General features: G+C 35.5%; 1 protein-coding gene across 1 annotated transcript in view; it reads right to left on the reverse strand.

Annotated features, from left to right (window-relative positions):
* The window catches only part of TRPC7 (Short transient receptor putative channel 7), a 158665-nt gene that overhangs the window by 6567 nt on the left and 127720 nt on the right, over positions 1-24378 (reverse strand). The window contains exons 13-14 of the mRNA XM_051210426.1: positions 21760-21883; positions 10250-10354 (exon numbers count right to left, since the gene is read on the reverse strand). Coding sequence (XP_051070417.1) covers positions 10250-10354; positions 21760-21883 — 229 coding nt within the window. The remainder of the gene's footprint in view (positions 1-10249; positions 10355-21759; positions 21884-24378) is intronic.

The following is a 24378-nucleotide window of genomic DNA, read 5'->3' on the forward strand; positions in this document are numbered from 1 at the left end:
CTAATTTCCTCCTCAGATGGAAGCTGGTTTGTCCTCTCCCACAGTAGGCTGTTGCTGATGGTATCCGGCCAACGGATATTGAGTATCCTCCACGGACAACTGTTTGTAAATACTTGTACTCTCTTGGTGATGATTTTAGTAGTTCTCCAGGTTTCAGCTCCATACAGTAGAAATGTCTTGACGTTCGTATTGAAGATTCTGACTTTGATATTGGTTGACAGTCGTTTTGAGTCCCATATATTCCTGAATTGTAGGAATGCTGAGCTTACTTTGCCAATCCTTGCCTTTACGACTGCATCAGATCCTCCATGTTCGTCGATGATGCTTCTCAGGTACGTGAAAGATTCCACAGCTTCCCCATCAAGTGTTATTGGATTGGTGTTGTGTGTGTTGTATTTGAGGACCTTGGTTTTCCCCATGTGTATGTTTAGGCCTACAGATGCAGAGGCTTCTGCCACACTGGCTGTCTTCACCTGCATTTGTAGATGTGTATGGGATGGAAGGGCCAGATCATTTGCGAAGTCCGAATCGTCCAGATGATTCCGAGCTGTCTATTGTATTCCGTGTTTCCCGTCAGATTTTGAGGTCTCCATAATGCAGTTGACCACCAGAAGAAAAAGGAAGGGCTAGTGTAGTCAACCTTATCTGATTCCGGTCTTCACTTGGAATGAGTGCATCAGTTGTCCTCGATGCACCGAATTGCAGTGTAGTTCGTCGTATGAATTCCGGATGATTTCGACGGTTTTCTCAGGTACTCCATAGTATCTAGGATGCCTCCATAATGTTCTCATATCCACACTGTCAAACGCCTTCTCATATTCAGTGAGGTTGATATATGGTGACAAGCTCCACTCAATCGGTTGTTCAGCAATGATCCGTGGTGTTGCGACTTCGTCTGTGCACGTTCGATCCTTACGCAATCCGGTCTGTTGATCTCGAAGTTGGGCGTCTACTGGGTATTCCATCCGGTTCAGCAACACTGCTGAAAAATTTTCCTGGTACCGATGTTAGTGTGATTCCCCTGCATTTTTCACATTTGCTCAGATCTACTTTCTTTGGAGCATGTTTGCATATGCTTGTATGTCTGACTTCAGTGCTTTAGGTGGTATGTTGTCAGGTCCTGCTACTTTCCCGCTCTTGATGTGTCTGATGGCCATTTTGATTTGTTCCGTCGTTGGTGGAGTAACAGCTATAGGAAGACCTGTGTGTGCTGCTTCCGTGTTCGGTGGGTTCAGTTGGGATGGTTCATCCCAGAGTTCTTCAAAGTGTTCTATCCACTTGTTCCTCTGTCCTTGAATCTCAGTGCTTGACTTGCCTTGTTTGTCCCTGACCGGTCTGTCTGGCTTTCTATGTTTCCCTTCCAGCTTCTTCGTAGTGTCATTTAGTTGCTTCAGATTTCCTTCTCTTGCAGCTGTTTCCGTTGTCGTTGCTAGCTTTTCCACGTATTTCTGCTTATCAGTTCTAATGCTCCACCTCACTTGCTTATTTGCTTCAGTGTATTCAGTTTGTGCCTCGACTTCCTCTGCTCTTGTTCGTCTGTTGTTAATTACCGTCTTCTTGTTCTTCCTTTCTTGAATCTTGTGCAAGGTTTCCATACAGATCCGTTCCTCATGCTTATGTTTGTTGTGGCCCAGAACCTCCTGACATGTGAAGTTGGTGCTTCTTTAATCCCTTTCCAATTGTTCTTCATAGTAGTTTCTCATTCTTTGAGTAGATCTTGTACGGCTTGTAACCTGTTGTTGAGAGTTATCTTGAATTTGTCGAGTTTGTTAGTATATTGAAGGGAGGTTGTATGGAACCGTCTTACTGCTGTTTCCCAGTTGATCAGTGTTCTTTTAGCTCGAGTTCCATGTTGGCCACAACCAGATGGTGATCTGAAGCTATGTCAGGTCCTATCCTGATTCTCACGTCTTCCACTGTCCTTCTGAATGTTTTATTGATAAAATGTGATCTACTTGGTTCTACGTGGTGTGGTCCGGTGAGATCCATGTAGCTTTGTGTATGAGTTTGTGTGGGAATATTGTGCCGCCTATAACCAATTTGTTGCGTGCACATTGTTATATCCTAGTGAAGATTGCATTACGAGTAACGTCTGAGACCTATTAATGGACTAATATTTTTTATATGTTCTTATGGTATAAGTATTCATTAACTAAATTATGTATATCTATATTCAACTTGTTATAGGCTTTATTTTGACCTATATGTAATTATTGTAGGATTGACTGTTCTTAAGCTATGTTCAGTTTATTGACTACTGCCTCCCACGTTCACAGCCACTTTTTGGCTTTATTGTGTACAAATGTTATTTCATATTTTATGCTGCGTTGTGGTCTGTTTGTTTGGTATATAAACTCAGTATGTCTGAAATAGATGATTCGCCTAATGGAGGCTGTTGTTGGCATTCTGGACTCACCTGGAAGGGCTAGGTGAGCAACGGACCATGAGGACGCTAAGCTGATCAGACCGGTCGAACATCATCGGTTTAGTACAGTATAAGAGCGAATGAGTCGTATTTTGGTTGGCGAATAGATTATGTAATAACTAGCGGGCCATAAAGACACAACACACATAGATTTGCAAATCTCTCATCATTTTCGTTTCGCTCTCCCAGTTCATGTCATCCCGTGTATCTTCATTTCCGGTGTTGTCCACCCCGGCCTTAGTGTTTAATTCTCTCATAAGGATGGTCAAGTGCTTTCTCGGGCGCTTAGCTATGATTGACCACAGCCTCTCGTAAAACTGATTTTTATCGTCGTCATTGCTATCATTGGTGGGTGCATAACATTGAATAACATAAATTGTGATTCCCTCCTTCCTTGTTTTGAAAGATGCTTTGATGATCTTGGATCCGTGAGATTCCCATCCTATAAGTGCATTTCGTGATTATTTGGACAACATCAGAGCAAGTCCTTGAGTGTGCGGTGCATTTTCCTCTTCGTGACCGGAGTACTGCAGCATCTCTCCCAAATCTAACCTCTTCTGTTCAACTTGGGTCCAATGAGTTCCACTTATTCTGCGCATCGTCAAGTTGTATCCTCTCCTTTCCGTAACTATTTGGTTGGTCTACTTAGTCTCCAATATTGTCTGAACATTCTGTGTGGCTCCAAAATTGTTCTTCTGGCTGTTAGAAGGAACATCGGCCTCGTGACTTCCGAAGAATCCCTGCTTTCATCATGAGGCTTCATAATTCTTCCTTCAACTGGGAGGACAGAATGTAAATTGCTTAATCTGGTTAGCGTTGTTTTGGTTGTCTTCTACGGGGTAGGGTTGACGATCCCACGCTCAACCCTCCTTTTTTAAGCGAGCTTGGGACTGGCAGTAGCCCTTGAATAGCTACAGGTGGAGTTTTTAACGAAGTAGTAGACGCAAAATCAAACAAATTAGAGTCAAGTTTCCGTCTGGTGTTTTGTCATGTGGTTTTGAATAGTAAACACGAAAAAGTAGAAGCTCTTAAGGCTCCTTAATATAATTTCAGATTTATGTTGATGACATCTATCAAGTCATGGAAATTATCATGTTTCAACTGTCTGGTTCATAGGATGCAATGTTACCTTTTTAAAACAATTTCGTTTAAAAATGATGATGAAACATATGTTTCTTTAGTATTGTGCTATAGTATCTACTGTAAAAGATATACCGTAAATGGAATTTTACTAGAATAACTAAATTTTGTTTCGAAAACGATAGATAAATTTAAATGTTTAAGTATACTCTATATCCTCATCAATTTTATTGTTGAGTTCTATGGTGTGTATTGATAAAAGTGGGAAAAATTAACCAATTTTATATTACTAGTATCTTAGTAGCAGTCGATATTATATTCCTTAGTTCTTAGTGCTAATCAAATTTTAAACATTAAGTTTGTCATGAAAAATTAAACTGATTGACTTGTAATCTATATGTATTTTTTCCTTGAATATTCGGTAGTTGAAGGTAACACCTAAACGAATGATGACTTTTTTAAGTATGGTAAGTAAAAAAATTATAAAACTTAGAAAGGAAGTTAAATTTGTTAACATATTTTTCAAGTAAAATTATCATTTTTTTTGGCTGACAAGATATCGTAAAGAAATATGAACATTGTGTCTAGCGCATTTTTGTATTGGTTATTCGAATTTTCTCATTGATATTTAGGACTACAGTTGATCAGTCTCTTATTGGCATATGTGCATCCTGTGAGGATTGCATAGATATTGCCTCAAGTCACAAGCATTATAAGCAAATATGGATGGAGTCCAGCAGTGGAATCCAGAACATGTGGTTTATCCTATTTGGGACTCGTCGGCTGGAGGTACCTGGCTATCTGGACTCAGTAGCTAAGTGAGTCACGCGACGTCGTTTGAAGCTAACAGTACTGGGTTTGAGTCACGGAATGAACATCAACTCTGAAATGCAGGTACATCCAAATGATGAGTCCTAAATAGGACGAAACGCACGTTCTGGATTCTATTGCTAGCCATCATCCATCTTTGCTGATTATGTCTAATGGTTATCAGTTGTAGTGTCTCATACAAATTTTATATATATATGTTTATGCCCCTAAATGCCCTGGTACGGCCGAGAGTGGGGAGAGTCCGCTCTCCCTCTCGAAATACTCTTATACGGCCACGCGTATACAGCCTCTGCCAGGGAAGTCCTACTGACTGCCTTCTCGTGGCGGGGGTGTTGTTTACGAAAATGAGAGGACGAAAACCGAATGTCCGGCGCTTTAACTGGACTACAAATCAATGGCGCACATGGGCTCCAGTATCCTGCAGGAACAAATGGCGTATGAACCAATTGTTGGTCACCGGCTTCCATGGGACTGCATCTTCTTACGATGCTCCACTGCCTTGTGGGTTAGACCTTTAGGTCAAAGGCTCGGGGAGTGGCCCCCTGAGAAAACCACGTGCTTCGGTTTGGGCACCTGGTCAGTATCACAGCCCACACACAAATATGATGAGCTGCCTATAATTATGGAAACTATTTTACTTGCTTCAACTAACGATCAAATCATTCAAATGATTATTATTACTATTATTATTATTATTTACCGCATTATTCACCCTCTTTTATACTTATACAGCGGCTCGTCTTTGGTGGAAATTCGACTCTATCTAAACGTCATCGAGTCACTGTCCGGTTGAAAATTGTATGTTACCACTGAATATGAGTACTGAAGCAGTTTTTCTGAAATCACGTGCACCATTCAAACTGGCTGCCTTCATAGTTCGCACACTTATGCAGGTTGGACAACAGATAGGGCTGGCTATGTCTTTGGAAATTCTTAATATCGATGTTTGTTGTCTATCAGAGACCCCCATTCAAAACTAGTGAAGTACTACAAATCCCCTTTCAATCTGTCGCTTCGAAAAGCTTGTTTTACGTGAGTTTATCCGGGGATCCTGTGGCATCTTCGTCTGGTGTTGCTGGCGTTGGTGTCGCACTAAGCGCCAGAGCTGAGGCAGCACTAGTCGATTGGATCCCCATTAACAGTCGGTTATGTGCTGTTCGATTAGAGAGTTCCATCAAAGTGAGAAGAAATCGGCGTGAGAAACGATGTCTTTTCGTCATCTCCGCTTATGCCCTGACAGATTGCAGCCCGGATGCAATCAAGGATGAATTCTACCACGAGTTATCTGTTCTTCTCCAGAAAGCGCGTTCGACAGATATTGTAGTATTAGCCGGAGACTTGAATGCTCAGGTCGGGCATCTAGGCACAGAAGAGAGTCTTTTAGGTGGCCGATGGGGACTTGTTGGTCGCAGGACAGATAACGGGGACCGTCTACTGCAACTTTGCACAGACCACAACCTGTTTCTGGCTAGCACTAACTTTCGGCACAGTCATCGCCGATGTGCCACCTGGCGTCCTCCCTCTTCATCTCAAGCCTGGACTCAGATTGATCACATCGCGATCAGCTACCGCTGGCGTGGTTGTGTACAAGACTTCCGCTCCTTTTGGAGTACCTATCTGGACTCTGACCATGCCTTGGTCTGCGCCAATCTTACCTTACTTTTCAGTGGACAACGAAGTGACCGCCATCAACGGATTGATGTTAGCAAGCTGGTTGCAACTTCTGTTGCTAGTAAGTATCGAACCGAACTAGTTTCTAGGCTAGCTAGCATTCCACCGAAAAGTATAGATGAGCGTTGGTTGCAATTGCATGACGCCATGAAAATGGTGGGTACAGTCAGTTGTGGGTTTGTGAAACGTCCCGTTTATAAGCACTGGGTTTCTTGAGGTTCCTTACAACTCATTGAAGCCCGTCGGTCTACTCCAGGTGACCGTGAGTTTGACCACAAACGAAGGATGTTACGTAAGGAAATTGGGCAAAGCTTGCGTAAGGACCGAGAAGCCTGGTGGTCGGAGCGTGCTAATGAGCTGGAAGCAGCAGCTGCATCTGGTAATTACTGGAAGCTCTTCCAACTCATCCGAGCCACTGGCAACACGAAGTTTGGTGTGAGTGAAACAATCTGCGAGGATGATGGGATGCCAATCACTAACATCCATCGACGTCTTGGACGATGGGCAGAATTTTTCGAAGAGCAGTTCAACTGGCCTGCTGCTCCGGCAACATCGGTCAGACTGTCCTGCCCTCCATGGCCGGTGACGACTGATCCACCAAATGAGGCGGAAGTCCACAAGGAACTCCAACCCTTGAAGCGCTACAAATCACCTGGCCCAGATGACTTACCTCCAGCTCTTTTTAAAGATGGTGGTGACTTTCTGACTAAGGAATTGACGACGTTGCTTACAAAGGTTTGGGAGCTAGAGAGTGTACCAATGTCATGGAATGAGTCGATAGTTGTCCCTATCTTTAAAAAGGGTTCACGTCGTTCCTGTAACAACTATCGGGGGATAAGTCTACTTCCGATTGCGTCCAAGCTATTGGCTTCCGTCGTACTTCGTAGGTTGCTCAAAACCCGAGAAAGATTGACTCGCAAGGAGCAGGTTGGTTTTCGTTCTGCTCGAGGATGTATTGATCATATCTTCACCCTCCGCCAAATGTTAGAACACCGCCATACTTATCAAAGGCCAACAATCGTAGTGTTTCTTGACATCAGAGCTGCCTTCGATTCGTTGGACAGGACTGTTCTTTGTGATTGTCTGTTGAAGGAGGGTGTGCCTGAGAAGTTTATTATAATCCTAAAAGCCCTATATACAAACACCTCAGGCAGAGTGAGGGCATACAACCACCTTTCTCCATTGTTCCATTCGAGCAGTGGGGTTAGACAGGGTTGCACAATCTCAACATTCCTCCTCAACTTTGCCATCGATGACATTCTGGAAACAGCCCTGATGGATGTAAGTAATGACAGTGTAGATCTGTTGCCTGGAGAAAGACTTCTCGACCTTGAGTATGCGGATGATGTTGTCTTACTGAGCGATAATGCTCAAGCCATGCAATCCGCACTTAATCAGTTGGCAATTAGTGTCCATAGGTATGGTATCAGCTTTGCACCTTCGAAGTGCAAAGTACTTTTACAAGACTGGCAGGATTCTAATTCTGTACTCACCCTGGATGGTGGGCAGATAGAAGTAGTCGAGAATTTCGTGTATCTGGGTAGCTGCATAAGTGCTGGTGGTGGCGTGAGTAATGAGATCAATGCACGTATAGTGAAAGTCAGAGTGGCTTATGCCAATCTGCGCCATCTTTGGCGCCTTCATGATGTTAGTCTGGCTGTACTTATTACTATTGATGTTAAATCATCTTGGGGTCAAGATAGTTTTTTTTATTGAAGAGTGGGAATGATTGCCGCGTCGTAAGATGAATCGCTCGAAATTATAAATGTAGATCATTGAAAACTGACTTATCAATTTAAAGTTATCATATCTACATCATTCGTGATTGTATGTGTACAATTCTGACGAAATATCATTTTAATACTTGCTAGTTCGTATTAGAATTTAGATTTGAACTGGATAACAACTTTTTCTACAACAAATAAGAAAATGTATTTCGATAGTGTAATGAAAAGACGGAATTGATTTGAGGAATGTTACATATTTACTCTGGTAATGTTTAATGCATTTTAATCCTTATGGTAATGTATCAATTTCCTATTCTTCCCATACAATATGGTATTTTTTTCTTTCCCTGATTTCCAATCATCACTTTATATTTATTGAACTACTTAATTAACCTTCATTTAGTTCTTATATGTAGATGGATTGACAAGTATATATATAAACAAATTCTTATTAGTGTATAGCACGAATACATAACACTCCCTATAACAAAATTAAAATTTTTAAAACAGGGCTAATGATTTTAATGAACTTGTAGTTTGATGAAGTCAATGATAAACAATTATCTGTACATTATTCATCGATAGATACAATTAATTAGTCACTGAGTAATAACTAGTATTAATCGATCGACTACAAATATCTTAGTCCTACAAAAGGCCAATCGCGTTACAAATAGCTCTGTAGTAACTTCTTTAATGGTGAATCTGAGTGACACGAGATTGAGTCCAGCAGGCGACACCAATTTCTTCGAGATTAAAGATAGGCTTTACTGAAAAGTGTCAACTAGCCAAAAATGTGAGTCCACGGTTTACTGTCGTCTGCCTTCAATCAACTAACACCTCGTCAAAGACAATATCCATGGTAATGTAGGAGTGAAACAGTTTCTAAATATCTTCAGCTTTTTGTATACTTCAAGCTCATGAATTTTGTTTTCTAATTTCTAATTATACTCAGTGAATTATTCTATGAAATTTAATAATTGTCATTTTTTAGAAAAATATATCCATTAAATTACTTTCTGGATCTTACTTAAACTAATGTTTCATAATAACATCAATCAAAGCCTGTATTACTGACACGAGATTCAGTCACATGATAAAAAAATGTAACACTAAAATAAATTTAAGCATATCTAATCAATACGTACAATACATGAGATTCTTGCAACTTTTTATCGTATTTATACACTAGGACTATCCATAGACAGTTTATCAAGTTCCTGTTTACGTATATATCAATATGTCAGTCAAAAATCATACTGTTTACTTTGGTAATACAAGTCACCGTTAATTTAATCTTAAATATTTTCATTTTAAACTATAATTGAAGTTCTAACTGTGCTATTTTTAAGTTGTAGTGTGGTGTGTGCTACTGATTTCGATAGATGTTAGTAATATGTTTCATAAATCGAAAGTGAAATGTCTGGCGGCAGAAGGTTAAGAAGACCATAGAAAAGAGAACGAGAACAGAGAATGATTGGTGTGAAAACAAAGGAATAATGAAGTCTGAGACAGTTGACTGATATCTCAGAAATGAGGTATTTACTGTACGGTTCTCAGATTCTACTAAGATGTTCTGTAATTTTCTGTTCAAATACATCTGGTTGTCCCCGCCTGTATTCTTGTTCACTGCAGTAGTTGTAGAGTATCGGTTTGATTTAAAGAATCATGTTAAACTAGGTAGAACTAATTTATTGTTTTGTCTTAATATGAAAATCTTCAGAAATGTAATACCTTTAACCCTGACTGAGATTGAATCCATGACTTCGAGGTTTTATACAAAAATTTGACCTTTAAAACTAGCTGACAGATAAGCAATGGCACAATTCCAATAACAGTAAATTTAGAGTAAAGCTCTAAGACTATACAATAGCATTTGGGATAAATGTTTTACTTCCAAAATGCTTGAACTCTACTAGTCTCAACTTTACAATACAACTTCAGGAACTTATCCTGAATTAAGTCACTAGTGAGCTGATTATTCTAGTTTAGTTAAAGGGTTTTTGTGAAGTTTGATTTAATTTCCAGTTTGTATATTTTACAGACCAATCTAATTATTTATTGAATATTTGATAATTTTTTCACGTGTCTTCAGTCAATTCGTAATGTAGAACAATGTTTTTCATCACTGACTAACTGATAATGCATGTAAATTTTTCCAAAACATTATGAACACTCAACAGTTATTTCATTTTACTCTGTGACTCCTCAAACCTGTACATCCGTAACTTCACCCAGGACATTACTATCTTCCTACGATTACGATACCTTACAGGAAACTATGTCTAAATTCAATAGATTACACATACAAAGCTTTAATGAAGACCTATATCTTAAATTATTCATGGGAAAGCATCTCAGTCTAAACACACTTGATTCGATGAAGTGTAGCTTCCCATTGAGAATTTAACTAGAGTCAATCCATGGGGAAAAAGTCGTTTCAGACTTAGTAATTTTCAATCATGATGTGAAATACATATACAGACAGTATGAATATTGTTTTTAGAAAGCTTACCAGCAAATTGCACAGTCTGATTTGGATCACCATATGCATTCAGAAAAGCTTCCATATTGCCTGTCATATCCTCTGTACGTACATATGGTAATTCTTTGTATTTTTCTGCTAGTTTAGATAGAATAAATAAATACACAAATTAGAACCTTGTTCAAGAAGAGCTTCTTTGTAGGATGGAGATTTTTTTGAAAGATTTTTCATTCTGTTTTACTCTACAGTTCAAGTAAAAACAACTATTTTATGAGCAGAGATGGATGGTGGCTAGCAATGGAATCCAGAACGTGCGTTTCGTCCTATTTAGGACTCATCATTCGGATGTACCTGCATTTCAGAGTTGATGTTCATTCCGTGACTCAAACCCAGTACTGTTAGCTTCAAACAACATCGCGTGACTCATTTAGTTAATGAGTTTAGATAGCCACTAGCTTGTGCAATGGGGTGAAGTTTTAATTTAATTGCAGTCCTAAACATCAATGGGAAGATTCAAACAACCAATACAAAATGAATTATATCTATTTTATAGTTTACACAATGAATTAACCTTTATTAAATGGGTACTAAAAACCAAGAAGAACCGAACGTGTGTTTCGTTCTGTTGTGAGACTCCCTATGCATAGCTGAGGAGCTCTAAAGTATGGTGAAACAAGTGTCTTGTACTTTTTAGTTATCAGAAGTTATCTCATTGATGTCAAGTAGTGATGTAAACAATAAACCCCTTACACTAATAATCTACTATTCATTAAAGAAACCAATCTCATTCAAATTATTTTAAATGTATGAACTGGCCTGAGGGTTTTCAGGTAATAAGAACTTTATGATTTATACTCTCATGAATATGAAATACGGGGCAAAAAATCATAATATACCAGTGTAACTGTAATGTACTGAACAAAATCGATTTCGTCCCATTATGAAAACTGGCTGGTAGTTTATTAAGTGTACAGTGAAATAATTTACTAATTTGATTATGTTAAATTATAGTTTTCTGTTCACTTGATTATTTAAACTCTTAATGCTATCAATGTGAGCTAATTGACCATGTAAGCTAAGTAAACTTTCCATCATATATCTTACCTTTATCAGCTCTTTCACATTAAATGGATAAAAAATAGATCATTATACAGTCTTTCCAGGATGTCTCATTAATTTAAGGTAGGGGACTTGCCAAAATATTAGTTCACTGAGAATTTTGCTATCTTTTTTCGAAGAATAACGTCAGCTAAAGAACTGTTGAATATCAGGGAAAAACAGATACCTGTCATATTTTAATTTAGGATTTATCGTTAGTGAATACTAACAACGGTGTGATAAGTAATATCTTTATGTTTCATTGGTTTATGGCTTTTAAATTTAAATATGCTACAGAATAAAGTAATACTATAACTCAGAAGGATGTGGATTTTAAGACGAAGGACAAATGAAAAGTAATTAATATTGTAAGGTTCTCTAAAAGATAACCAGGTAATGCATTCGCGATATTGGAATTTGTATGTTATTTTTGACCTTTAACATTGTTGATATTAAACTAAACTTCCATCCATTGATCCAGTAAAAAACCTGTGGGAAGTATATGACAAGATACTTAACAAGCCTCGTTCAGTTACAACTGATTAATCACTGAATAGTGACGAGTGTCATGTTTTCCTAGTCGAATTCTGTTGATCGTGTCTTAGGCAATTGACTGATTATACTTGAATGTCATCTGTGGGGAACTATGAATTCATTTTATCACTGACTATTCGGTTCTGTTTTTAATCCCTTTTGAGAATGAGATTGTTAACACTGATTACGTTTAATAGGGGTAGCTGTATATCGTTAACTGACTAAAATTGCAAATATAAACCTTTCGTATGCTAACTTAGTGGTTCAAGGATATTTTACTCATCATCAGAGCTTAATGTTCCAAGCTCATTGTCCCGTAGAATAGTGGATGTATGATTTGGAGGAGCACTAAATTTGAGCTAAACAACTATCTGGTGTCTTCTTTTATTTTAACTTGGTACCTCAATTATTGTCAATAGGCAGAGAGTGTTATCTTCAAATTTATCATAAACAATAATTTCACACATTGTCTACACGTTGAAATGTACAACAGATTACTTAAATCATTAAAAGTCAGTTCGTAAAGTATACTACACATTTTGTATATGTTTCATTCATACTAGGATGAAACTGCCGTCCAGTACTTACAGGTTTCCAAAAGTGGTCTAGTTTAAATTGACTCATAAATTCACCTGTTAGGAAACTAAATTTGTCACAGCATACTGTGAAACATTCATGGTTATACAATCATATACACACACATACACTCGGATACATTTATACCAATTCACATGCACGTGAGATGACTGCATTACACTACCGGAAGTGATATAAGGTAGAAAAATTTCCATTGTCAGAATGAATTTGTAAGTCTAAAACGGTTCATTTAGTAGGAATGAACATTCAGGAATCTTTTGTCCATCTAGATAGATAAAAATGAAGAGATCGAAGTATCGGATACGAATTTGAATGATACAAAACAGGTTAATAAAAAAATACAATATGTAATAGCTCATCTTACCTTAATTTAGATTATCGGTGGTTTCATACGAATGAGTTATAACCTGACTACGATCTAATTCAACACAAATAAGATTACTTACTTATTCCTCTTACCACACATGGAGAGGCATAGGCTGACCAACAGCACTCTCCATCCAACACTATCCTGGGCAATCATTTACAGTTCTCTACAATCGCTATTCACCCTTTTGATGTCTGCTTCCAATTCTCGATGTAATGTGTTCTTCGGCCCTCCTCTTTTCTGTTTCCCTTCAGAATTCCGGGTAAGTGCTTGCATCGTGATGCAGTTTGGTGATTTCATCAATGTTCGTCCTATCCACTTCCAACGTCGTTCCCTAATTTCCTCCTCAGATGGAAGCTGGTTTGTCCTCTCCCACAGTAGGCTGTTGCTGATGGTATCCGGCCAACGGATATTGAGTATCCTCCACGGACAACTGTTTGTAAATACTTGTACTCTCTTGGTGATGATTTTAGTAGTTCTCCAGGTTTCAGCTCCATACAGTAGAAATGTCTTGACGTTCGTATTGAAGATTCTGACTTTGATATTGGTTGACAGTCGTTTTGAGTCCCATATATTCCTGAATTGTAGGAATGCTGAGCTTACTTTGCCAATCCTTGCCTTTACGACTGCATCAGATCCTCCATGTTCGTCGATGATGCTTCTCAGGTACGTGAAAGATTCCACAGCTTCCCCATCAAGTGTTATTGGATTGGTGTTGTGTGTGTTGTATTTGAGGACCTTGGTTTTCCCCATGTGTATGTTTAGGCCTACAGATGCAGAGGCTTCTGCCACACTGGCTGTCTTCACCTGCATTTGTAGATGTGTATGGGATGGAAGGGCCAGATCATTTGCGAAGTCCGAATCGTCCAGATGATTCCGAGCTGTCTATTGTATTCCGTGTTTCCCGTCAGATTTTGAGGTCTCCATAATGCAGTTGACCACCAGAGGAAGAAGGAAGTTGTCCTCACTTAGGCTGTGCCGGTAAGCAAGATCCTCAAATGTAACACAGAGAACACCAACGCAATCATTCTTGATAGAGAATCTCTGGAAGATGTAGAATCTTTCATGTACCTGAGAAGCATCATCGATGAACAATGAGGATCTGATGCATTCGTGAAGGCAAGGATCGGCAGAATTTCTCTAAAGAAATTTGTTTTAATGTTATACTAATCTCACGAATCCGTAAAGTTTTTTTCTCCAGACGGTCGCTTAACCTGTTTCATAAATTATGGGAATTTTGTAATATTATCACGTTTCATAGTATGCATTGATTTTTTAGACTTTCTCAGCTGAATGATGTAATTTATAAAGGTCTGCTACAAATAGTTGAGAATTTATTTTCGTACATTAATTGTAAATAACTTCACAATATTCCTATTTTTTCCCACTGTTCATCAATTTTTGGCATCTATCTTTCCGTTATACACTGTGGACACAATTCGTATTTGAATATATATTATCAGTTTATCAAATATTAGAATCGTCCGCAAATGCACTTCTAAATTATAGCATAAGTGAGATGTTAAATGATTAATATTTGACAATCTGCAATAGTTCTGTACTCATTAACTTATATATATCTGACTCTGTTCGCGGATGTGATTGACAAGTAAAATATATTTAGGGATAAATAATTAATTAGTTTTCAAATGTACAAATGAAAGTAATGGAACGTGATATTTCAGATATGTTGATAACAATTGAGAATCAGTCTTTCTAAAATGTACTTTGATATACAAATTAAGTAAGAATTATGTCAAAGATACACCTCGTATTTTGCCTAATACTCTAATCGTAATTTGGAATTCTTAATCAGTTTTGAAATATATATATATATATATATACAAATTGAAACAGACAACACGCTTAGATTCCAGGTGTGATTACGAGTTACGTAAATCAGGATGAAGCAAATGTTTAGTCAGAAGTGTTTGATTCTCACCAAATAATGTGACTGAGGTAAACTTCAATACTGTCGTGTGCCTTAAACATGTCATACTTAGGACTTTTCGTTATTAATCTGTTCGTTAGTGAATGAAAGCTGTGTATTTTAGTGTAAAATGTACTGAAGATTTCATCTCAAGCCATAAATTTACCTGGATTTATGTCTTTTTGACAGAATATTGGGCCAGGTTGCAGTGGATTTATCCGTAGCAGACTACTGCATATAACCATATGTGATAATATCAGTCCATGATGATAAATAAAGTCAACGTGAATGTGACTGATTATTTTAAGAACTTTTTTTAAACAATTTATTTATAGGGGTTAATATTTTACCTCTTTTGGTGTTACAGACTACAATTTACTGGTCTCTATTGATACATTTACTTCTTCAGCTGATTACCTTGACATTACCATTAGTCATAAGGGCGAAACTATAATTTATGGGATGAACCATTCATATTTAGGATAAGAGTTCATGGATTTTGGTGCTAGATTCACTCACCCACTTGACCAAATAGCGTCTTGGCATTTTAGCTAATATTAGTTCATGAAAAAAAACCGTAAATCTAATTCTTAACCATAACCATCAATTGTGAATCATAATCCTTATTTTTCAAACTGCTTTACAACCTTCATTTAGCCTTAGTAAGTAGGTAAACACTCCTAAGGTCACTTTGTTGTCACTCAAAGGTTGCCCATACATTATAGTCTCAACGTCATAAGTTTTTGTCAGCAGTGGGAAGGAACTAGAAGCAAAATCAACATTTAGGTGCCAATACATCAGGTTAAAGAGTCTTATATAGGTAAAAATGAAACTGAATTCCACTGCAAGCCACCACCTATTTTTATTAAAAGCTATTTTGTTACTGTTTAATTTTTTTGTGTTTAACTAGATGCGTGCTTAAAATTGTTGTATTAATCTTTTATATATAATTACAGACCGTGGGTATCTGTTAAAATAAAGAATATTTCAAACAGAGTTAGATAGTTATGGGCAGAAGAATCCAGGACGCGTGCTTCGTCCTGTTCAGGACTTGTCAGTTGGCTAAATATGCACCCCAATGTTGATCTAAACAACCTTGTAAAATAAAGAATAAGTAACAAATCTTAGGGATATAAAGAATTGTTAATATACTGGGTTGGAAATATCTACTGACATAATACATTTTGTTCATGAGAAGCGGCTTTTATTCTTTGTGAGTTTTCAACAGTTCTTACTGGATTTGGCATCTAAGTTCTATAGAGATCAAAGAGATGTCCATTTTGTCAATGACTGATAAGAATAATTTAAAAGACAGTGAGAGCAATTAGAGGCTACATATTTTGCATGGAAACAACCACGGGGTCATGGATGTGCACTTCTGCGGAGTACTATATTACGACGAATAAATAATCTAGTGCTTTGAGGTTTCCAACGGCCATCTAGTTTCGATTTGTTCATGATGTCGATAATATAAAATTTTAAGTCGCAAACATGTAATATAATACTTCCTATGAGAATTACATTAGATAAATCTCTTTCATTAATATGCTAATAAGTGGTAATTCATGTATGTTTTTCATAGAAAAATTTAATAAGCGAAATGAAATTGTCAGTCTACAGTGAAGTTGACCTAGCGTAATACTTGAGCGTTTAAGAATATTTATAATGTAAGTAATTATTTCAGGATTATTGATTATTTTGGAGACAACGTTGTATTAGACATACTGGAGTTCTGAATTGAACATCAAATCTGAGATACAGGTACACCCATCTGGCAAGTCCCAAATAGGAAGAAACGCGTTTCCTGGATTTCACTGCTAGCTACCATCCATCTCTGCTCATATTAGACATTGTCGCAAATGTTTTAAGGTGAGATAATCAAAATGATAAGATTCACAACACTGTCTTTAACCATGACTATGAAATTTTTAATTATTTTTATGTATATTCAAAAAAGAAGTTTGGAACTAAAAACAAGTTGCAACTGATTTCATAAGTGAACTATTGTAATTTAATTCATATAAACAGTAATAATGTAAGCTTCAAACGGTCGTAAAATTTAATGATAACCATGTGTGTATTAGTGGTTAAATTTAACTAGAATTTATAAAGCTTTATCAAGAAGTTATGACTGGTAAAATCTAGTCGTATTAAGCGTGTGATAGATGTTATCTTGATGTGAATGAACAGGAACTACTCACTATTAAAAATTGACTGCAGTTAGCAATGTGAAATACTGAATCCGAGCTCATCTATCTAAAGATAATAGATTGAACGCGAGGTTCAATTGTCAGTTGGTTTAATGCCAGATTTGGTTATGGATGAGTGATACTGAAGAGTCTTACACTAGTACGACTTTGTTGTCTTATAACTTAAATTGTTGATGCTTGACCGGTAAAAACCAATTCGTGAAGTTAACTAACTTAAATCATATAATTTTCGTAGAACAATCACCCTAAGATTAATATAGTTTAGCAGAATAATAAACGTAACTTAGCTGGAAAAAAACAGAATTTGAGGGACAAACCGTTATTAAAACTCAGTTTGATTGTATCTATTTTGTGGAGATGGGTACGACAAAATTATTTTGTAAATAGTTTATGATATTATTTGCATTTATCTTGTTAATTCTCCACAAAATGATTGTACATGTTGTTTAAGTGTATGACCTTGAACATACTTTGTTACGTTGTGTAACACTCATAGCATGACACACGCTGGTAACTGCTCGTAATTACACTACTATACACACGTCGCTCGTTCTCCATTACCTGTCATTATGGTAACTGAACTCTGAAATATCTATTATCTACATTTATAGACTGCAGCCACACTTACATTATATTCTACGTTTGGCTATATTACTGCAACCATAACAACCTCATCGGAATTATCAATTATCTGTAATTGTGGATTCTGGTACCAAACGCAACCCGAACACGCACAAGCCTGCCGATTTAAGTAACGTCTGTTTTATTTGTGTTTATAACTTATAACTGATATAGTATAACATTAACATTTGGACGTAATAACTTTATTGCTATTTTTGAGTTAATATATTTTTTTGGTCCACCATAATTTAATTACTATTATGTTTCATTTAAAAAAAAGGGTAATTATACTTATTGAATGCCAATAACTGTGACCTTTATGACTTATAGAGTTGACATTTTTGAAATAAATCAAACTCAGTGTAATCTACATTGAGTTTTGAGATGGAGGTTTGGGATAACAATTTTCTTATTCATGGTTTATGTAGAGTGTTAGACTATGTTAAGTGGAAATCAATCTGCTATAAAAAAATTAAATAATTCATAATTCTGATATTATTCTCATTAGAGAAATTGCGGTCTTTGAATAAAATCAAATACTATTTGACTGAATTAATATATGATAATCATTTAAAAACAATTTATACTATAACTTCAAATTGATCTATTTTTTAGTTTAGATTAAATGAAATAAACTCGGATGAGATTTAATGTGTAATACAAAATAAAATCAGTCATAAATATTTTTGAAACTCCTAATAATTCTTAAATCAAGCTTCCGTAAGCCTAGAAACATCTGAAAATAATTCTTTCAGTCAACATTGAATAGAAATCTCTCAGAAATATTTAGAACATTTGAGGATTGTTTATTATCAATTAGATAAATATTTATTCTGTAATTAAATTTTATGTATTTCCGTAAGCTTCTGAAAGGTCAAAGTTAGACATGAGCTTATAAATGAGCTTGTTTTTGTACATAATTCACTCTCGAAGTACAGTTTTTATTTTTATTTCATGCATTTCTCTACCTTTTGAAGCTCAAGTTTAAGAGTATTTGGAAAATGTCAGTGGCATCTAGGAAGTTAGTGTCAAGGATTTGTGTTATATGCATATGAAAAAAAAACATTCATCCCTAGAGAAAATCACATTGTTTTATTCATGATAAAGCATATTATACATTAAAATGTCTGGTATCCTTTTAAAAGAATAAAAATATTTAACTATGAAAAATAAACGCAAAACAAATATCTTAAGATTTTATTTGTTACGAAATATTATGAAAGTAAATTATCTAGGTTTGCCCAGGATGATTGAGTATAAAGGCGTAAGCCCATACTTTAAGTAGTTGTAAATTATTAAAAGTTTCAATGAAACAAAGTTGCAAAATTGAATTCAAGTTCTTCTTCATTATTATTATTATTATTATTATTATATCCACCATCATTATCACCAACAATTAGCACAATGTATAGTCATAAAATATTCTTAAATGTTTTAAGTACATAAATTTACTACTATAATAATAAATTTTCATCGCGACATTGAAGATATTTTATGAGTGGATGGTATTAAATTATAATAATGCTATTAGTATTATTAATAGTGAATAGGTTATTTATGGTTTTTTTAAATTCGTATAAATATCTTCATTCAAGTGTGTCAATAAACAAAATTACTAAATATATATGAGGAAATATTTCAACCATAAAAAATCGAAATTTTTAAGTTGTAAAAGTACGCATTGAAATGAGAGGTTGAGGTTTTGGTGTGGCGGTGATACTGGGAAGGTGATAAGTAGTTCAGTTCTTAAAACTTTTGCCATTTTTATATATTTAGCCTTTTCATTTTGTCTGCTTGTTAATTCGACTAAATAGTGTTCTCATTTCTCAGTATTTACATACATACAATCTTTTAAATAAATCACTAAAATGGTTTTCTGATTATATTTTATATTAGTGTAGTATATTTTTCAACATATGATCATTACACTTTATGTGAGTTGTCTCTACTAAGCAAAGTGAATTAATACACTTCAGTAGATTGATGCTCTTGCAAAAATTTGAGACATATCACTCAGGGTTACAGACAGAAATGTTATCATTGAGTTATTTAAATTGCAACTAACTAACATGTGATAATAAACATCAAGATATCTAGTTTAAGTTCTTAACACTATAATATTGATTATTTTTCATTATTATTGTAAATAGCTAATTTTTAAAAGAGATAAGTGGTGGTTTGAGTAACCCTGTGGTAATTACGTTTGACTGAGATGATGTGTGAACTTCACGTTTGATTCTCTGAAAGGAGATAAATGTTACCAATATTATTGTGCATACACCAAAAGGTATTAATTAATAAAAAAAGTATACTACTATAGACTTCACCCATCCGTTGTCTACAACTACTTAACTACACAACAAATCATATGCGATTGGTTATGATTTAGTGGCTAATTTGTATGAAAGATGTCTCACTCAATATGTCAGTTTGTTTATCTACAGTATATTGTTTTGAAAAATGTGGTTATACTTAATTGAGTGATCATCACTGTGTTGTTTTTTCACGGATATTAATGACGATTACCTCTTTGGTAGAAGTTGACGCTACCATTATAAATATGTGCAGCTTTTGTCTTTAGATTAGATGAAAATAGTCATCTGTGGTTAGTGGGAGTTACATATGTCTCGCCGCTGATCGTAGACAGACAAAAATTCCGCTTACTAGTTACTTAATATGTGGTTTCTACTTTGTACCTGATTTCTCCGAACCTCATTGAGTGTAAACTGCTAATAAATGTGTTATGTAATATATTGTCTATTCTATGCTCTGCTTCTGTGTATTTGGTGACGAATCGTTTATTCTGTACAACGCGATCTCAGTTCCAGTGTAGTATTATCGATTAAGTATCTAGTTAGAAGGTACTATAATCTCAGTCGTATTAACTCGTTACATTAATATGTGGCAAACAGTATTTTTGTTGCTTATTAATACGTAATTTCTTAACACCAGTCAATTTAGAAAAGATAATGAAATAATATAGAAGGTTTACAGCTCAGGGGGATTCGTTTTGATTCAATTGCGAAACTTCCATTGTCTTTCTTACTCTAACGTTATTGTAGAACTGTATCACTCCCATACGGCAATCAAAATAAAGTTGATAAACGGAATAATAATAATATTTTCATGAGTTTGTATTGTGATCAGTTTAAAAACGTCTTTTTTCGATCGAACCTGTAATATATTGTCTAGTTTCTAGAATCATGTAATTTATTGGAATATAACCAAGTAATTCGATGTATATTTTTAAGTCTTAGTTATACTCCACTAGTATCCATCAGTAATGTTTCTAAAATGTCATATTTAGAAAAGATTAAACAGTGTCTATTGTTATAGTTGTAAAGCTAATGGAGAGTAGAACAACGAGATTTGATGTTTCGCATTTCTACATAATGAATAAGTAAATTTGTTGAAGCTCCAGTGAGAACCTTTGTCTTTTATAGTTAGAAGTAAATCGATTTCTGTTACCGATAGTGAATAAGGATTGTGCTATATCGATATTTCAATCCCGTGAGAAATGATACTTCACCGATCTTAATTCATTGGTGGATATTACAGTTATCGCCTCAAAAAATGAAGGTTTTGAGCTTGATTATTTCTCAGACAGTTAGTGTACACTGTTGAGGAGCTCGAAACCACCATGAAATTTCTTTATGTCGATGATTCATTATCACTGGTTACTTCCTAAAACATTATGTTTATTACAATAAAATTAAAATTTCATCATTTGAAATATCAACTCAAAAACGCATATTTTAATTTGTAGGTAGTATTTGTCACAGACTGATCCTGTTTGGCGTACTTCCAAAAACCAGGGGGTACTGGACAGCTACTTCGTTATAGCAACAGGATCTCACCCCGGTGTGCACTCACAATCCATTCAGAGTTCGAACTCAGGAGCCTCGATAATCACAGTGAGTTGTTGGGTCACCAACCCAAGGTACGATTCCAACATCAACCGATTTGAGATATGGTGAAGCGATCATTTAATGCCGTTTGTGACAACTCGTCTGGATTCCATCGTTCACACCCCCTCACCACTTGAGCCCTATACCAGGTCGGAATTGCTGTTCGCTGGTATTTAATGATAAACCAAATGAGATTAATTTATAGTGAATACTACATACAAATTAAACAAATTTCTACAAAATTTCACATAAATTAATAGCAATGCAAAACTAACCTTTATCATCATTTTCTCTTTCCATTTTGAATAAATAACGTCTAACAAGTCGTTGCATAATATCTGAATGTGATGTTTCCTGAATAGTTAAATCTTTGTCTTTTACAACTTTATCTCTTCTCACCTAAGTTTTTGGTTTGAAAATTTCATACAACAATTTTGTTTGATATATGTCATATAGGGGAAGGAAGAGTAAACAGAATGCATACAGTGGAAACGATAATACTGAAATTAATTAGTAAATCTTCTGACTAGTACAAAATACATCATCAAAATATATATGTAGATAAACCATTGAACGAATGAAGTGTGTTGAACAGGTGTCATCTTTTATTTAATAAATAATTTCGAGATATAAGATTTATGTCCGAGTAATTATTGGACTACCAAAGGTCACTGGACAATTTTTTCATTCTTATTCTGAACTATCACTGATAAAACTCAAATACATTTAGGTTTCAAACAATTATGATACCTTCAAACCATCAAGCTGATATTCATCACAACTGACACAGGTTGATGATCGTCATGTTATATTGCTAATTGGTTAAAGTCAGAAATATGCATTATTGAATTCTATCCTATTTGTCGAAGGTTGACGAAAACACCGCAACATTTGAATGTCCTTGCTTCAACTGCTGGTGATAAATTTATGGGTGAACACGGTACTGGCAGATTCAAAAGAATGGTAAAACTATAACTAGACTGATGAAAATTATTTTCAAATTTATTAGTTGATTATTCTTCCTCAGATTGTTTAATGTATTCTAGAATTTGTAAGTCACAGATTTACCGTATTTGAAGTACCATAGAAAACCAGGAAACATTAAACATCTCTTTCATTTTCAGGGAATAGGACTCAAGACCCAGTCAGTGCTCAAATCCAGGACCTTAAGGTTACACGAAAGTCGCTTAACTGCTGGTACAATTGGGTTGTAATTCAATGGTGCAACACTGGAATTTTCCTGGATCTCGTTGAAATCCTGAGCCGATTTAAGTTAGAACAACATCGGAAAATTTAAATTACTGGACAGCTATTTCGTCCTAGCATAGACTCCTGAGCAGTGAACATCCACGACCCCACACGCGAGAACCGAACCCAGCATTCTCGGTTTCGCTAACGAACTGTTAACCTATAGGCTATTGAGTTCATATCAAACAGTGTTAATGTTTGACTTGAAACAATCCATGATATTGTGCGACCATCTTCCATCGTTTTCAGTGTGTAACTATCTCACACCCGACATGGTTGGACTGAATTAGTGACGGCTTCTCAGTAGGACAATGGAGTCCTATACTAAGACGAAACAGCCGTCCAGTGCTTGAAATTAAATTTATGAGTCGTAAACACAATGATCACAGTAAGAAACATAATCTACAAAGTGATATTTAGCTCGCAATTTCATATAAAAAGTAAACTAAATAAAACTTTTATTTTCATTATTTCAAAATAAAATACAAATTTATTTAATCTAAAGAAATAGACTTTTTAATCAATGTGATTTATTTCATGTTATATTGTTGAATATATATATGGCGGTATAACATAATGTTTAGTGAAGCTGTATGGTTATTTAATTATAAGAATTCATACAACACGAGAAACTAGATTACACAATAATAATCTCCATTCAATGATTAATGAGCTTAAACATCATATTCTATCGGACAGTGGATGTTATGAATTGTGGGATATGTATAACCAATTATTTGACTTTATTGTGACTGAGTAATGATTATTTACAAATTTGAGTAAATGAAATTAGCCTAAAATGAACGTATACTTGAGGACGGCATAACCAGTAGGCAAAATAAATGGTTTTATATGACACAACGATATACCCATACATGAATTTCTTAGAACAAAATAAACGTGATCTTAATCCATTAACATGTAAATGGTATCTATGTTCGGATTTCGTAAGTTATTTATCAACCAATAGATCTAAGGTTTATTTTTCGCTGTATATATCTCGATCATAAAATAGATAAGTGGCGGTCAGAACAATTTAGTATTTGCTTTCCAAACTGTGACACTTGGAGACTCACACTCTTATCCCTGATAGAGAGCATTCATTGTATTAGAATTACTGGTGAATATCAATTAACTTTAAGGGCAGATTTAACGTTTTCAGACTGTTGCCATCAAAAATAGAACATCGCATTAATGGAAACTAATTGGTCAAAAATTTCAAAATCTAATGAGTAGCAAATTATCTCATAAAAGAAAAATGGTTAATCATTAGAAAAAGTCAAGACAAAACTTTCTTTTCCATATTATACTTCCCAAAATATACATACACAAAAACATATATTACTTTGTATTCATTTCCCAGTCATATTCATCAAGAAGTTTTATGCATTTTAACGCTTTTTTACTTCCGGATAATCGAAGTGAACGCAAAAAACGACAACAGAATAGATGGAGAAGCTTGGAAATTATTATTTGAAGAAAAAATCTACATAAGAATTAACTCAGATATGGGAATCTGACAAGTAATTAATTATAAGTCTTTTATGCTGGCATAAGAGAAACACAAATTATGTATGCATTTGTGGACGTGTATTATTCAGTTGCTTTTACTCTTACAAAGTCAATGAGAAGGTAGATGTTGACGA

This window comes from Schistosoma haematobium, chromosome ZW, assembly GCF_000699445.3.
Source record: "Schistosoma haematobium chromosome ZW, whole genome shotgun sequence".
NCBI lineage: Eukaryota > Metazoa > Platyhelminthes > Trematoda > Strigeidida > Schistosomatidae > Schistosoma > Schistosoma haematobium.